Source organism: Neofelis nebulosa, chromosome 6, assembly GCF_028018385.1.
Source record: "Neofelis nebulosa isolate mNeoNeb1 chromosome 6, mNeoNeb1.pri, whole genome shotgun sequence".
Lineage (NCBI taxonomy): Eukaryota > Metazoa > Chordata > Mammalia > Carnivora > Felidae > Neofelis > Neofelis nebulosa.
The window spans coordinates 78,709,017-78,726,181 of NC_080787.1; the positions used below are offsets into that span (position 1 = coordinate 78,709,017).

General features: G+C 37.3%; 1 protein-coding gene across 10 annotated transcripts in view; it reads right to left on the bottom strand.

The window, feature by feature from the left end:
* Positions 1 to 761: 761 nt before the first annotated feature.
* SNAP91 (synaptosome associated protein 91) overlaps positions 762 to 17,165 on the bottom strand; it is a 148,226-nt gene continuing 131,822 nt past the window's right edge. For all 10 annotated transcript variants that reach the window (XM_058734608.1, XM_058734611.1, XM_058734610.1 and 7 more), the window contains 4 exons: positions 9,899 to 9,982; positions 8,224 to 8,328; positions 4,124 to 4,226; positions 762 to 2,176 (listed from right to left, as the gene is read on the bottom strand). In XM_058734608.1, the coding sequence (XP_058590591.1) occupies positions 4,134 to 4,226; positions 8,224 to 8,328; positions 9,899 to 9,982 (282 nt within the window). In that variant the 3' untranslated portion in view covers positions 762 to 2,176; positions 4,124 to 4,133. The remainder of the gene's footprint in view (positions 2,177 to 4,123; positions 4,227 to 8,223; positions 8,329 to 9,898; positions 9,983 to 17,165) is intronic.

Here is a 17,165-nt window from a genome sequence, read left to right on the forward strand (position 1 = left end):
ACTAAAAAAAAAAAACAACAAAAACACAACAGTATTAAACTTAAAACTATTTAAAGACTAAAACATATTTGTGTCACAATATGCTTACAGAGTAATATATGACCAAAATGTAATCTACAAAAATCATATTACATAATCAGATACTAGCTTCTGAAAGTTAGTTCTCAAGGTACAAATTGTAGTTAACTAAGAGAAAGAGTTTTAGAAATAAGAATATGGTTCTAGCTGAGAAATACTTCTATTTGAATTGGACTACTTTTTGAGTTATTGTTACAATCTAGTCATAGGTATAAACTATAATAATAATATATAATATGATATGATATAATATAATATAATATAATATAATATAATATAATATAATATAATATAATTGGCTGATCTAGATTTTTGTATCTGAGTACATGCACATACAAATGTGTGTGTGTAAACTATAATCTAAAGTCTTATTATTCTTCAACTTCCATGGATAATTCTCACCAAACTATTAGAAGAGTTGCATAATTTAAAAGATAGTTCATCCTCTTCTTTTTTGAAATATGGGATTCAGTTTATTTGGCAGCATCCATGGAGTCCCAAGTTTAGCAACAGCTGATAAGAATGTTTTTTTTCTGGTTTTTGACTTATGGTAAAATAATCACAACTATGTTGGCACGGCCAGCATTTCTCACTGTGAATGTTTTTAAGTGTTCAATATTTGTATATGCTGTGTGTCATCTGAAGCAGATGTTTTCTCTAAAAAATAATCAAAAAGAGAAAGATTATGTTTGCATTTTCTTTGTTCAAGGTGTTTATTGCATCTCAGAGGGCGTACATGCACTGGGTTTTTAAACTGAAATAGAAAGAAATGCCATTTTGAAATTGGTTTTAGGTAATTTTTCCCCATTACAGTGTATGTTATCCCCACAGTAAATTCAGATACAACCACTTTTAAATGGTACCATACATCTATTAAATAATTTGAAAAATAGGCAAACACCTTTCCAACCCAGTATGCTTTTACAAAGAGCTGCCAAGCCACTAGCAACACTGATCAACAGTGACCTCATTTATGCATCAAAATCTTAAGCCAAGCCATCAGCACATACAGTATGACAACAAATTAAAAATTAAAGAATACAATATGTACAGTAAAGGATACAATTCTCTGAATTAGTTTAAATTCTAATCACAATGGTACAACGAAACCTACTTTGAGCTCAGTTGAGGGATGGAAGAACACTAGTCTACAGAACACACAAAGAAATACTAAATTAACAGATGTACATAAAACCCACAATAAAATAAAAATATTTGCAGTAATCTTTAAATTACAGATATACCTCGGGGTGCCTTCATAATCATCTGAATAGCACATCTCTAATTTCATTTTCACGGACGTGATAGAAACAGACCCTTTACTTTTCAGTGCATTTAATCAAGAATGAATAAATAGGTCAATTTAGATGCAAAACCTGTCAAATATAATCAAAATATACATTTTAATATAGCAGTGATTACATATGGAATTCTTTCCATATGATTTTTTCATTCTTGATAAGGTAGATTCAAGGAGAAGTATTTATTATGGACGTTAACCCTTATATTTTTTAAAACAAAATTTCTTAACATATACAGTGCCACAAAAATAAACATTTCTCACAACAGTTGAAGTTCCTGTGATTGGAAAAATGTACTCCACACCGAAAAAGTTTTGTATATTTAAGAGTGTTTTCCTTACTATTTGATATTATCACACTATGTTTGTAACAGAGATACAGAGAAAAAGAGAATTCATGGGGAGAGTTTAGGTTTGTCCAAAAGTCATATATACATTGAAACCTTCAAAAACACAGACACATCTTTCCAAATGGCTCACCACACAACAGCTGCGTCATCCGTCCATGGGCGAGGTCCAGAAAAGCACTAAAGGCATCAGGAACATCCATTCATTGTTTTTACATCGTACAACACACAAATAACCCAAATACACTACAATTTTGAGAGTAGGGATAACAGCTAAGGTAGTACACATTCCTAATGTTCACTTTCACAGCTGTGCTACACATTTTGGAAGAGAAGTTACGAGTAAGCATTGGGTTTGGTACTGGTGGCTCACTTTGAAACTCTGAGCATCAATTTTATTTGAAGTCTCCAAACTCATTATTTTTTTCCTATTCAGTCACAAAAATTGCAGCTGTAAAGATAAAAAGCACTTGAGTTAGAAACAATATTACACACTCCTCAAACATACTAGCTCCCTTTCAATTTTTATTTCACAGTTACCGTGAAAAATCTTCATGCAAAATGTTTCTGTATAACAAATTCACATTTATATACCTTTCACAATTCTTTGCTTAAAGTTTTAGCAAGGAAAAAAATTTTTTTAAAAACTTTTAATGTATAGTTTCATTTTAGATAAAAATAGCAAAATTTTGAGATGTGGATACTTATTAGAAATCTTAGTAGTGAGACATCTGCTATTAATTAAGAACAGTTCACCTTTAAAACAGGGCAGAAGGGGGGAAAAGGAATGGCAGTCGTTTTCATTATTTTTTGCTTCTTTTCAGTTATGGTGTTCACTGAGTCACTAAACAGTTGAACAAGTAACAGAATAGAGGAGGGAGATTTCCATGGCGATTTAGTGCCTTTGCGAATACCACTTCCCCCTTTACTCTGGCCAGTCTGTGCTTTACCAGTCACCTCTGCCAGGAAATCTTCCTGGGGTGAAGCCTTAATCACATGGGTAACTCTTTTTCATAAATTAGTCTGTGTCTGTCTCCCTTGTGACTGTGAACCTTTGGGTTCGGGGCTGTCTCAAGCATCTCTGTCTCAGGTGCTCATCAGAGTTCCGGGCATATGATGAGAGTGATATTTACTGAATGAATGAGAGGTAGATAAAAGGCTGCTCCCTGCAGTATCCTTGGTAGGTCCTGAAACTTTAATGGATAAGAAGTGCTCATTGTCTCATTTATGCCTACCCTAGCCCAATCCAACCAAAAGTGGAAAAGAAAAGTTAGGCACAAGGAGAAATTACTTGGCTGAGATGTCAAGGCCTTAAAATGATAAAACTTACTAACTTTATATAAGAAAAAAACATCAAGTAGGAATCCATAAAAATATTAGTAGGCATTAGAGAAAGTTTAAATATACATATGTATATGTATTATGTGTATGTGTGTGTGTGTGTGTGTGTATATATATACATATATATACACACATATATATATACATATACATATGTGTGTGTGTACACACACACACACACACACACAATAAAAATTACATTGGACAATGGCCCAAAAATGTTGACACTCTTCCTCTTCCTCTAGTGTGTGACCTTGGGCAAATCACTCAATGTCAATGATCAGTTCATTCAGCTGTGCAATGGAGACAAAAAGTATCTGGCTAGTTTATTCCACAGGATTTAATTTCTCACAAAGATGACCAGAGGAGTTCATGATTAGGAAGTGGATATGAAAAGTACTGTGCAAAAAAAAGCAGCATTATTACTGTTTATCCACTTTCTGCAAGTATTTGTTGAGAATCTACCCACTGTGTTAGGTTTGGGGTTAGTAGTAAACATTTTTCCTTTATTGGTTTCCTTCCATAAGTCCATTAATCATCACTGCATAAATTATACTAGAAATTTAAAACTACAGCATTAGAAATTTAAAATTCTGCTTGAATGCAGAAATGCAAAGGGTAACAATCTAGGCTTTATTTGATAGGTCAAAAAAGTATAAACAAATACAAAATACAATTTTGTAGTCAAGTATATTCTTAGATGATTTCTAAATGCAATATTATAAATGTTAGCTTTTTATAAATTCCAATCATCAGGTAGTAAAGTGGTAATTTTCTAACTTACCAAGCTGGTAACTTTTTGCTTTATCAGTAAAATTTTTGTGCTTTTCAGGACAACTTAGAGGTTTTTCTCTCTCTTAGTTTTATAAATTAAGATTTAAAAAATTTACTGATAATTCATTAATGGCTTTTAATACTGACTTAATAAGTATAAACACTCAAATTATTACTCTATACATGTATTCAAAGCACAGAGGTACAAATATCATACCTGAAATAGCTAAGCACTGCATAGGTCATTATTGCAAGCCCACAGGAAAAGCTCAACATTAGATACCTTAAATTGTTTATAAGAAATCCTTGATGTTAAGATCCGCTAATGGGTCCTTTGCTGGAGGTTTCTTGGGACTCTGAGTGGCAGGTGTAGGGCTTGGAGAAAGCTAATGGGGAAAAGCCAGCCCAAGACAGCAGAAAGAGAAATCAAACAGAGAGACAGGTAAGCATTAGGCAGAGCACATACCACAGAAACCAAACATGCAGAAGATCAGATGGCTAAAGGTTTATAAAATCTACTTTGTTCTACTCAGCCACAGTGTTGTGTTTAATTTTGGATTCATAAAGTACATTTCAAATGATATTTGGCTTTCTCAAAATTCTCTGACAGCAGATTTTGCCCAAGTAGTATTTGAGGACTCAGGCAGAACAATATGGGTAAGAGGGAAGACATGGAAAACTAGTCACATACAGATATTATGAATATGGAGTAAAAAAACACAACAATCAATTGCTCTATACAAAAGCATTTTTACTTTGAGTTATCAGTACCACTAAGCTAATAAAGGAATTTTAATAACTTTTCCTTACAGTGAGAATGAGTTTGAAGGAAAAATTGAAAGGAAATAATTTGCAGAAAGTCACTTAAGAAATTACTTTAAATTATTAGCTAGGGTATCCCAGAATTTCATACAAAGCATTTTAAATGAAAACAAGTTTGGGGGCACTGTCTGTTTCAGATGGGCAAAGAGTTTCCCAGTTATGAATGTCAGTAAATTGTATTGCCTGTCCGGCTCACAGAGAGGGCTAATTCCTAAATGCCATAGGATAAAATCATATTGTACTGTTAGCAAAAGCAACAAAGAATGAACTTACCTTGATTCTCTTTAATTAACACCCATATTATTTCATTACGTGACAGAAATAAGCTTTGGAAGCAGGCTTTTGCAGGAGTGTGAGGGTATGAGGCCTTGGAAAAGGTCACGTAATCTATATAGGATAATAATTTACATGGATCCTTAGAGTCTAATTATTCTCCTACCCTGTAACAGGATAGAAATCTCTGATTGTGGGTAGTGATATATGTTTTCATTGGTTCAATAAATAGAGCTCCAGAAGTAAGGATTTTTAGATTTGTTCCCACGTCTAGAAACTATTGAGTGACTGTAGTACCTATCAGTCAAATTTCCTTTTTGAAAAGCAGGAATCCTACTTCACAGGAAGATCAGGAAGAAAATAAATGCAAGTGTTGAAGTTGTTCAGAAGGTAAGAAACTCAAGAGTTGGTTCATCATGAATAATTTGGTTAGATGACATCATCATGATACCAACCAAATGAGATAGAGTGGAACAGTCCAGGTGTCAGTAATGAAAAACTGTTTTGTTTTCTGAAGTTACAAAATCATATTTTACTATCCAGTATAATCACCTCTGATGCTTCTCTGATATGGGAAATACAATCGAAAACTTTTATTAAAATGGCATACTGTTTCCTAAATCACTATAAATTCAATTAAATGATTAAAACACGATTTTCATCATGCCATCTATTTTTCATTTTCATTCTTTGAATAAGTAAATGAACTGATGCTATGTAACACTGGCATTATGCAAGAGAAACAACTATTTAAATAATATTATGTTAATTTATTTTTAAAGCTTTCAGCACACTAAATACAATAAGATTTTAAAAGCCTCAATAATAATTCTTCCAAGTAATAAAAATAGAAATGTTCTGCCTTTTTTCAAAAAAGTGGTAGTCATGGGTATATTCAACCATCACGAAAACATTCATAATAAATCAGGTCCTTCCTACAATTTAAATATATCTAGATTAAATTAAACCCCAGCTATTACCCCCAGAACCTTCCTCACTCCCTTCAGAAACCACATGAGGTAGGGTCCATTTGTCTCAGAGCAGGGTAGAAAATTTCTCAGGAAGCCAGTATTTTGAGTATGGCCTTGCAGGCTAGGGTTTCTCACATTCTAAATTTATCTCTTTGAACACCCATCATTCTCTCTTCTGGTCACTGTGGCTTTTGAGGGGTTAAAGAAGCTGAAAGTAAAATTTGGGAATGGGTAGGGAGGATGGATTTTAGAGACGATGAAAGGAAGCCAAAGAGGTTAAAGTATTCTCAGAAAGTTCAAAGTAGGTATCTGAAGGATAACACAATATAAACACCATTTGGTAAGTTAAAAACATTATAGAAGTGAAACCATTTGCCAATACCATTACATTGTATTTGAGCTATTTGTTTTGCTTTGCTCAGCATGGTGCTAGTAAAGTCATACTTGGTGTTTTGACTCCATCCATGGCAGTTTCTCATGGTGAAAGCCTCTTTGGTTCTACATATACCCTCACCTTGGCCAGGACATTTATAAGAGGAATCAAGAACTGGTTACTCATCAGCATGACTATCACTATTAGCAAAACAATTCAGCAAAATGTACATGCCTTAGCATCTTTGTAAGCAAAGGTAGCACTTTGTGTAGTAAGAAATAGGGCCTCATCTAAAGAGGGGTTTGTCATTTGTCCTGAATCTTGGTAGGTAACCCTTAAACCTATGGAATTTCCTGAGTGATAGGAATGTCTTTGTCATTCAGGGTGGACAAAGGTTCTTGGAACCATACCTGACAGTCGATGCTAGTAAGAGGACTCAGGGTGGGGACTGGCCACACCAGAAATACCAGTATGATTAGAGTGTTGGCTCTTGGGGCTACATGATATCAGCCTTTCAGTGAGGTGGGGGGGGGGGGAGGGGGGGGTTGGAGATTAAGTTCAACCACAGAGACAAGAATTCAGTAGTTCCTATATACGGAAACTTCAATACAAACGCGGCACGCGTCCCCAGGTGCAGGGGAGCTTCCTGGGTTGGCGATACTGCATGTATATTGTTATACACGGATGCCAGGTGAGTAACACACTCTGGAGGGCAAAGAACTTCATACTTGGGACCTTCCCAGTTCCAGATTTCACCCTGCACATCTTTTCTTTTGGCTACATCTAATTTGTATCCTTTCACTATAATAAAACTGCAATACATTTCATGCTTTCCTGAGTTCTGTGTGTTATTCTAGGAAATTGTCTGAGAACCTTCAAATTTGTAGGCAGCTGGTCTGAAGTGAGAGGGTAGCCCTTGGGACTCTCAAACTTGTGGCTGGTGTCTGAAGTGAGGGCAGCCTTGTAGTTTGATAGGAGAATATAGGATTCAGTAGGCAGAGAGGGAAAGATTAGGACCTGAAGTCCCTGGATGGAGGAAAACACCTATTTTGGAACAATGCGGGGAGCACCTGACCACAGCAAAACCCCTCAGGCTTAAGGTTTTTCTTAAGAATGTAACAGACCCCACCTACTCCCCCCTCAGGTTTTCCTTCAGGAATTGGACAAAAGACCTAGGTATGGCCCGAGACCACCCACATACAATGGAAACGAGCCAATCAGGAATGGACAACCCAGCACCTAGAGCTATCAAGCCAATAAGGGTAGAACCTAGGAACAAGGGGGAAGGGAAGGGAGGGCTGACCAGAACCTTATAAAACAAGGACCCTCACCTATAGTCCTCGGGCATTCACTTTCAAATGTCCCCTCTCTGTAAAGAGAGCTTTCCTACTATTCTTCCTTTCTGATCTTATACTCTAGTAAACTTTTGCCTGCTACTCATTTTGTGTCCACCTCTTCATTCTTCAAAGCGGCCAGACAACGAATCCCGGGTGTTGTGGTAAAAAATCCTGCAACAGTAGGGGCTGCTCCCCTGGACTCTGCAGTTTGGCTACTTGTTGTCATTAGTATCACAACGCCTGGGCAAACCTGGTGGTCTGGAGGACTGCGGTCCCTATCCCTGAGTTTACCTAACTCTGGAAACACATAATAAAACTACGGATCAGAAGTACTCATTTTTATAGAATAAATGCTCAGATACTTTAAATGTCTAGCTGTTCTCAGGAATTATTCCGAATTAAGTAGGAGAGGAATGGAGGGACTTAGGATAGGAAGTTACTTCTATTCATTTTTCTCACACTATTGCTAATCTGTCTTTCATGTTCCCCTAACTTCTGAAGCAACAGATATAAGGATTATATCAGGTAAAAGATTAAAGAGTCTGCCACATGGCAGTTTTATACTCACACATTAATGTCATTATTTTGAGGACATTAAAAAACTGACCTGTGTGCCAGGTACAGCTGCAGCTCCAAAGGGTGGCCTCATCATGGGCTGTGCAAACATCACTGGCTGCTGAGGCATCATGGGCATGCCAGTCCCAGCCGGAGGCTGAAAAGGAAGAGTGGTTCACAGCCTAAGTGGAATCCACTATGGTCACATGATGGGGAAAAGATAGGATAAAATGGGCAGAGAGGGAAATGTTAGGACTTGGGGTCCCTGGGTGGGGAAAAACACCTATTTTGGAAGAATGTGGGGAGCACCTGACCACAGCAAACCCCCCATCAGGCAGAAGGTTCCTCTTAAGCATGTAGCAGACACCACCTACTCCCGTCAGGTTTCCTTCAGGAATTTGACAAAAGACATAACTAAAAATAAGTAGTAGACCATAAAGCATACGACCCACCAGGAGTGGTATGGCTGCAGACCACCCCTCATACAGTGGAAATGACCCAATCAAAAAGGAATGACTAGGCATTTAGAGTTACCAGCCAATAAGGGCAGGACCTGAGAAGAAACAAGGGGGAAGGAAAGGGGCCAAGCAAAACCCTATAAAAACAAAGCCCTTGGCCCACAGTCTGCAGGCATTCACTTTCGAATGCTCCCTCTCTGTAAAGAGAGCTTTCATACTGTTCTTACTTTCTGATTTTACACTCTTCCAAACTCTTGCCTGCTGTTCATTTTACTCTGTGCCTTCATTCTTTGGAAGAGTGAGACAGCGACCTCCAGGTACTGAGGTAAAGAATCCTGTAACAGTAGTGCCTGACGTTTATGTCTTTAATATGTTTCTGAAAATTTTTGAGGAATGTAGGTCTGTGAGAAAGTATAACTTGTAATTTTGAACAATGGGTGCCGTAAGGCTGGCAGACGGCAGAGAATCACTGAGGTGCGGTAGAAGTCCGGCTGGCCACAGGGCATCCTTATCCCAACCAGGCTTTGTTGGTGATTATTTGTCTGCTGTAAGCATAATTCTTAAGAGATAAAGAATTGTCGATCAACTGTGTTGATTTATGGATCATAGTCCTAATATTTACTAGTGATAAAAGTGGTAAGTGAAAAGTGCTAGTATAATGATTAAGAGTTGATTTTGATAACTGAGCTAACAATATGTTTGGTAAGTATTCCAAAAATGACATAACTATCTACCATAGAAATTATCTTGATATAAGAACTTATTTTAAATATAAATATATTTTATTTGAGAGAGAGAGAGGGAGAGAGAGAGTGTGAATGGGGGAGAGGGGTGGGGGGGGTGGGAGAGGGGGAAAGGGAGAGGGAGGGAGGGATGGGGAGGGAGGGGGAGAGGGGGGGGAGAGAGAGAGAGAGAGAGAGGGAGAGAGAGAGAGAGAGAGGGAGAATCTTAAGCAGGTTCCACACTCAGTGCAGAGACCAATGTGGGGCTCGATCCCACAACCTTGGGACCATGACCTGAGCAGAAAACCAGGAGTTGGATGCTCAAGTGACCAAGCCACCCAGGCACCCCAATTTTAAATATTTTCTAGCTGACTTTGTCATGTCATGTGTAGACTTCCTAATGTTTAAAGCAGATGACTTAATTTTTTGAGTTTTACTTTACTGTATTCAGGGAAGAATTATATTCTGTAGTAGTATTTGTTAATACAGGATTTGGCAAAGGCCTCAAAAATGTTAATTACAATTTTTAGCACAAGTCGACACTCACCATTCCAAATCCTGCTCCAGGCTGTCCAACAGATGGGGCCCCGGCAACAGGAGGAACTGAACTGGTAGGCGGTACAGCTCCTTGCTACCAAAAAAAATCACAACACACACACACACACACACACACACACACACACACACACACACACACACCACCACCACCACCAACAATGACAAACAAAAAGAACCAACATAATTTGGTTTTAAAATGACAGAATATAATTTTAAAATACATGCCCCTTTAAATATGTGTGGGTATGTAAAGAAATATCCCATTTTAGTTTTACATTAAAAAAAATGGCTCTAGCACCATGCTAATGATATGAAGAAGGTTACTAACTTGATGTTCACTGTTGTCTTATTTGGGCTCACTGGTTTAAAGCCTACTCACAGCATTGGCCTTCCTCTCTTCCTCCTCTTACAATTCTCTTCCACCCTCACTGTAAATGAGTTGAGTTTCTCTAAGCATGTCTTTTCCTATCATTATATCCTCCTACAGGTACTGGGCTAGACATTAGAAAAACATGTCTTCATTTACATATCAGTGCTTGGTTTCCATTGCCCCCTCCCCCCATTTTTGGATTCTTTTCTGTGTTATACTTCTCTCTGAATTTTGATGGCTCTACATTTGCTCAAGGGACAAAATTAAATCCAAGTTTTAGGAAGCATTTAGAAGACTGCACATTACATAATAAAGCACAAATATCCCATTTCAGATACAGGTCTGACAGCTTTTAGTTATACAACAAATCTCCTAATATTTTCCTTATGTTTAAAACTAACCCTACTGCAATCCCTTAAATTGAACTCAACTATTAGAGCAAAATCCTAATTAAAAAAGAAAATAGTGATGCCAGCAAAAATGGTGAAGTAAGGAACTCTGAAAGTCTCCCCAATCTATAAAATAGGTAGAAAAACAGGCAAAACCTATTAGAACCAACTATTTTAGAACTCTGAAAACTAACCAAAAGCTTGCAGTAATCAAGAAAGTACTTATTCAAGAAAATCAGCTGGATCTTGGCAAGAGTAGTGAGCTCTGTGGCATCCTAACTTACCCAAGTTTCACCCACTGTTCTTTAGCATAGCTGTAGTCTTGAAAATAACAGCTTATGTCTTCAGTAATAGTACCAGAGGGAGTAAAATATATTTAATTATTTATTTTGTCTCGTCTGTGTGGCTCCCTGGAAAGACTGGCTCAAAAGGCTTGTCTTTGTCTCACCAAACAGGGAATGCACCTAGTGCTAAAGTTGTTAAGCACTTTTGGGGGAAGCCATTTGTGGAAGCCATTTACAGGCAAATGTTTTAGTTGTTGCTGTCTGAGGCAATGGATAACAGGGCAAAAACAGTAGACTAAACAAAAACCTTGGGAGGAAAGGCTGGAGAAGGAGATGTGGGGATTAAAGGTTTAAAAATCTCAGACATACTCCTGGGAATCTGGAAGACCATGCACACGCCCAGGGCTGTGTGCAGGGTCAGGGAAGACAGGAGAGGGCCCCCAGCTGACCCTGAGGCTTTGCGCAAGCTGTAAGTGATTGCTAAGGCAGGGTTGCAAACTGCCTGGTTGACTCTGAAGACCTGCCCCAGCACACACTCAGAGCTCCTCTACAAAGACTGGGAGATATTCTGGTTCAAGGAATTTAAGTAATCTCTGCCTAATCATTAGCTCATCACTTAGCTAAAGGAGCAGAGACTTCAACGGCCACACATAACAAAGAACAGAGACTACAGAATTAGTTCAGAATGGTCACTAAACAATCAAAACAAATAAACTATATTTATAATTTATATAAATTATAAAGAGTAGCCACAACAAACCCTTAGGTAACAGATAGAATTTGATTTCTAGAGTAGACACATTATAATATTCAAAATGTCTAGGTTTCAACAAAAAAATTATGAGACATACAAAGAAATAAGAGCATATAGCTCATATGCAGGAGAAAGACCTCAACTCAGTAAACTAAACTTCCACACTGAGAAGCTAGGAAAAAGGAAACAAACTAAACCCAAAGAAAGCAGAGAAAGGAAATGATAAACACGAGAGTAGAGACAAAGTACAAAAACAGATTGAAGAAGTTATAAAAGAAATCTAAATAAATTTATAACAAATAAAGAGACTATATCAGTAATCAAAAAACTTCCATCAGTAATCAAAAAAGTCCTGAACCATATGATAATCTCAATAGCAGTAGAAAAAGCTTTTGACAAAATACAATATCTATTGATGATCAAAACTCTCAACAAAGTAAACTGAGAGAGACTATACCTCAACATAATAAAGGCCATATATGAAAAACCCACAGCTAACATCATACTCAATGGTGAAAAACTTAAAGCTTTTCCTTTAAGATAGGGAACAATATAAAAATGTCCACTCTGATCACTTTTATTCAACATAGCACTGAACGTCCCAGCTGTAGCAATCACACTAGAAAAAGAAATAAAAGGCATCCATATTGGTAAGGGAGAAGGAAAACTCTCACTATTTGCAGACGATATGATACTATATGTAGAAAACCCTAAAGACCCCACCAAAACACCATTAGAACTGATAAATTAATGCAGTAAAATGGCAGGATATGAACTCAATATAAGAAATATTATGCTTCTCTACACTAATAACAAAGCAGCAGAAAGAGAAATTAAGAAAACAACTGCACCAGAAAGATTCAAATGCCTAGGAATAAACTGAATCAAGGAAGTGAAAGATCTATACCCTGAACACAAGAAGACATTGATGAAAGAAATTGAAGATGACACAAACTCATGGAAAGATATACCTTGCTCATGGACTGGAAGAATTAATACTGTTAAAAAGCCCATATTGGGGCGCCTGGGTGGCGCAGTCGGTTAAGCGTCCGACTTCAGCCAGGTCACGATCTCGCGGTCCGTGAGTCGTCAGGCTCTGGGCTGATGGCTCGGAGCCTGGAGCCTGTTTCCGATTCTGTGTCTCCCTCTCTCTCTGCCCCTCCCCCGTTCATGCTCTGTCTCTCTCTCTCCCAAAAATAAATAAAAAACGTTGAAAAAATAAAAAAATAAAAAAATAAAAAGCCCATATTACTCAAAGCCATCAACAGATCCAATGTAATTCCTATCAAAAAACTAACAGCATTTTTCATAGAACTAGAACTAATCCTAAAATTTGTATGGACTACAAAACACCTCAAATAGGCAATGCAATCTTGAGAAAGAAGAACAAAGCTGGAAGTATCATAATACCAGATTTCAAGTTATACTACAAAGCGATAGTAATCAAAACAGTATGATACCGACACAAAAACAGATACTAAGATCAAGGGAACAGAAGAGAGAGCCAAGAAATAAGCCATGCTTATTTGGTCAATTAAGGAGGCAAGGAAATACAATGGAGGAAAAGACAGTCTTTTCAATAGACAGTGTTGGGAAAAATGGACAGGGACATGCAAAAGAATGAAACTGGACTACTTTCCTATATCATACACAAAAATAAACTCAAGTGGATTAAAGACCTAAATGTAAGACCTGAGACCATAAAGCCTCCTAAAAGAAAACAGGCAGTAATCTCCTGGATATCGGCCTTAGCAACATATGTATGGGTATGTCTCCTCAGGCAAGAGAAACAAAAGCAAAAATAAACCTGAGACTACACCAAATAAAAAGGTTTTACATAGCAAAGGGAACCAAATCAAAATCAACAAAACAAAAAGGCAACCTAGTGAATGGGAATAGATAATTGCAAATAATAGATCTGATAAGGGGTTAATATCCAAAGTATATAAAGAATTTACACAACTCAACACCACAAAGCTAAACAATCTGATTACAAAATAGGCAGAGGACCTGAACAGGCATTTTTCCAAAAAAGACCTACAGATGGTGAACAGACATATGAAAAGATGCTCATCATCACTTATCCTCAGGAAAATGCAAATGAAAACCACAATGAGACATCACCTCACACCTGTCAGAATGGTTAATATCAAAAAGACAAAGAGATAACAAGTGTTGGTGAGGATGTGGAGCAAAGGGAACCCTCGTGTGCTGTTGGTGGGAATGTAAATGGGTGCAACCACTGTGGAAAACAGTATGCAGGTTTCTCAAAAAACTTAAAGTAGAAATACTGTATGACCCAGTGATTCCACCACTGAATATTTACCCAAAGAAAATGAAAACACTATTTCAAAAAGATATATGCACCGTTATGTTTACTGTAGGGTTATTTATAATAGCCAAAATATGGACGCAACCTAAGTGTCCATCCAGAGTTGAATGGAAAAAGAAGATGTGGTATATATGGACTAGAATATTACTCAGCCATAAAAAAGAATGAGACCTTGCCATTAGTGACCTAGAGGGTATGTGCTAAGTGAAATAAGTCAGAGAAAGACAAATATCATATGATTTCACTTAAATGTGGAATGTAAAAACCCAAACAAATGAACAAACAAAAACACGGATTCTTACATATGAAGAACTGGTAGTTGCCAGAGGGGAGGTGGATGGGCAAAAAGATGAAGGGAATTAAAGGGTACACACTTCTAGTTATGAAAAAAGTGCAGCATGGGGAATACAGTCAACAATAAAAAAAAAACTTATGCCACAGAAAAGCCCAGAACTGGATGGCCTCACTGGTGAATCCTATTAACTATAAAGAAGAATTAATATTAATCCTTCTCAAGCCATACCAAAAAAAAAAAAGTTGTGGAATAGTTCCTAATTATTGTTTGATGCCAGTATTGCCCTGACACCAAAGACAAACAAGGACATTAGAAGATTATAAATCAATATCCTTTATGAACACTGATGCAGAAATTCTTGACAAAATACGAGCATACTAAATCCAGTAGATATTAAAAGAATTATATGCCATGACCAAGTGGGATTTATCCTAGAAATGTAAGGTTGGCCCAGTCAATGTAATATGTCATATTGATAGAATATATAAAAAAAAACCATAATCATATAAGTAGATGCAGAAAAAGCATTTGACAACATCCAACATCCTTTCACGACAAAAAACAAAAAAATCCACTCAACACACATGATAAGATAGGAAATTCCTCAACCTGAATAAGGGCATCTACAAAGAACACATGGCTATCATCATACTTAATGCTGAATGACTGAAAGCTTTCTCCTTAGAATAAAGACAAAGGTGCACTGGAAGTTCTAGTTGTGGCAATCAGGTAAGAAAGAAAGAAAAAGCATCCAGAAAGAAAAAAAGAAATTAAACAATCTCTATTTGTAGATGACATCACCTTATATATACAAATGCCTAAGGAATCAATACACCAAAAACCCATTAGAACTAATAGACAAATTCAGCAAAGTTGTAGGATACAACATCAATATGCAAAAATCAGTGTAGTGTTCACTGTATGCTAGCAGTGGACAATAAAAAAATATAATTAAAAGGACAATTCATTTACAATAGCATTAAAAACAATAAAATACTGGGGCGCCTGGGTGGCGCAGTCGGTTAAGCGTCCGACTTCAGTCAGGTCACGATCTCGTGGTCCGTGAGTTCGAGCCCCGCGTCAGGCTCTGGGCTGATGGCTCGGAGCCTGGAGCCTGTTTCCGATTCTGTGTCTCCCTCTCTCTCTGCCCCTCCCCCGTTCATGCTCTGTCTCTCTCTGTCCCAAAAATAAATTAAAAACGTTGAAAAAAAAATTAAAAAAAAAAAAACAATAAAATACTTAGAATAAAATTAAGAAAAGAAGTACAAGACTTGGGGCATCTGGCTGGCTTAGTGAGAAGAGTGTGCAACTCTTGATGTTGGGGTCATGGGTTGGAGTCCCACATTGAGCAAAGAGATCACTAAAAAGAGAAACTTAAACAAAGGACAACACTTGTTGAAACTTTGTTAAACAACTTGTTAAAACACTGTTGAAATAAAAACTTAGATAAAGAGAAAGATATCCTGTGTCCAAGGATTAGAAGACGTAATATTGAGATAGCAATATTTCTCAGTTGCTTTATACATTTAGTGTAATCCCTATCAAAATTTCAACTGCTTCTTTTGGAAAAATGGATAATCTGAACCTAAAATTTTTGTGGGAATGCAAGAGATCCAGAATAGCCAAACAGTCTTGAAAAAGAAGAACAAATTTGGAGGACTCACACTTCCTGGTTTTAAAATTTAATTCAAAGCTACATCAAAACAGTGATGGTACTGGCAGAAGGACAGACATATAAATCGATACAACAGAATAAAGATTCTGGAATTATAAACCCAGACATCTATGGTCAACTGATTTTTGCCAAGGATGGCAAGGCCAATAAATGAAGAAGAGTCTTTTCAATAAATGGTTTTGGGAAAACTGTATTCCCACATGCAAAATAATGAATTTGGACCCCTGTGCGATACCATATATGAAAATGAGCCTAAAATAGGTAAAAGGGCTAATGTAAGAGAGAAAAGTATACAAACTCTTGGCAAGAAACATAAGTGTAAATCTTCAAGATCTTGGATTAGGCAACTGTTTCTCAAATATGACACCAAGAGCACAAGCAACAAAAATAAATAAATTGAAGTTTATCAGAATTAAAATCTTTGAGGGCACCTGGATGGCTTAGTTGGTTAAGCATCCAACTTCAGCTCAGGTCATGATTGAGTTCGAGTCCATGTTGGGCTCTGTGCTGTCAGTGCAGAGCCTGCCTGGGATTCACCTGTCTCCCTCTCTCTCTGTCCCTGCCCAGCTCTCTCTTTCAAAATAAATAAATAAACTTAAAAAATTCAAATCTTTTGTGCATTAAAGGACACACACTATCAAGAAAATAAAAAGGCAACTCATAGAATGGGAGAAAATATTGGCAAATCATATACAGTATTTAATAAGTATCTAGTATCCAGAATACATAAAGATTTCTTAGAACTCAATAATAAAAAGACAGCCCAATCATAAAATGGGCAAAGGATATGAAGATATTTCTCAAACAAACAAACAAACAAACAAAAAACCAAACAAACTAATGGCCAAGAAGCACATAAAAAAAGCTCAACCTCATTTATCATTAGGGAAATCTGTATCAAAACCACAACTGAGACCCTACGTATTGCTGGTAGGGATGTCAGATGACGTGGCTGCTGTGGAAAAGTTTGGCAGTTCTTCAAAAGGCTCAGTGGAGGGGCGCCTGGGTGGCTCAGTCGGTTAAGCGGCCGACTTCGGCTCAGGTCATGATCTCGCGGTCCGTGAGTTCGAGCCCCGCGTCAGGCTCTGTGCTGACAGCTCAGAGCCTGGAGCCTGTTTCAGATTCTGTGTCTCCCTCTCTCTGACCCTCCCCCGTTC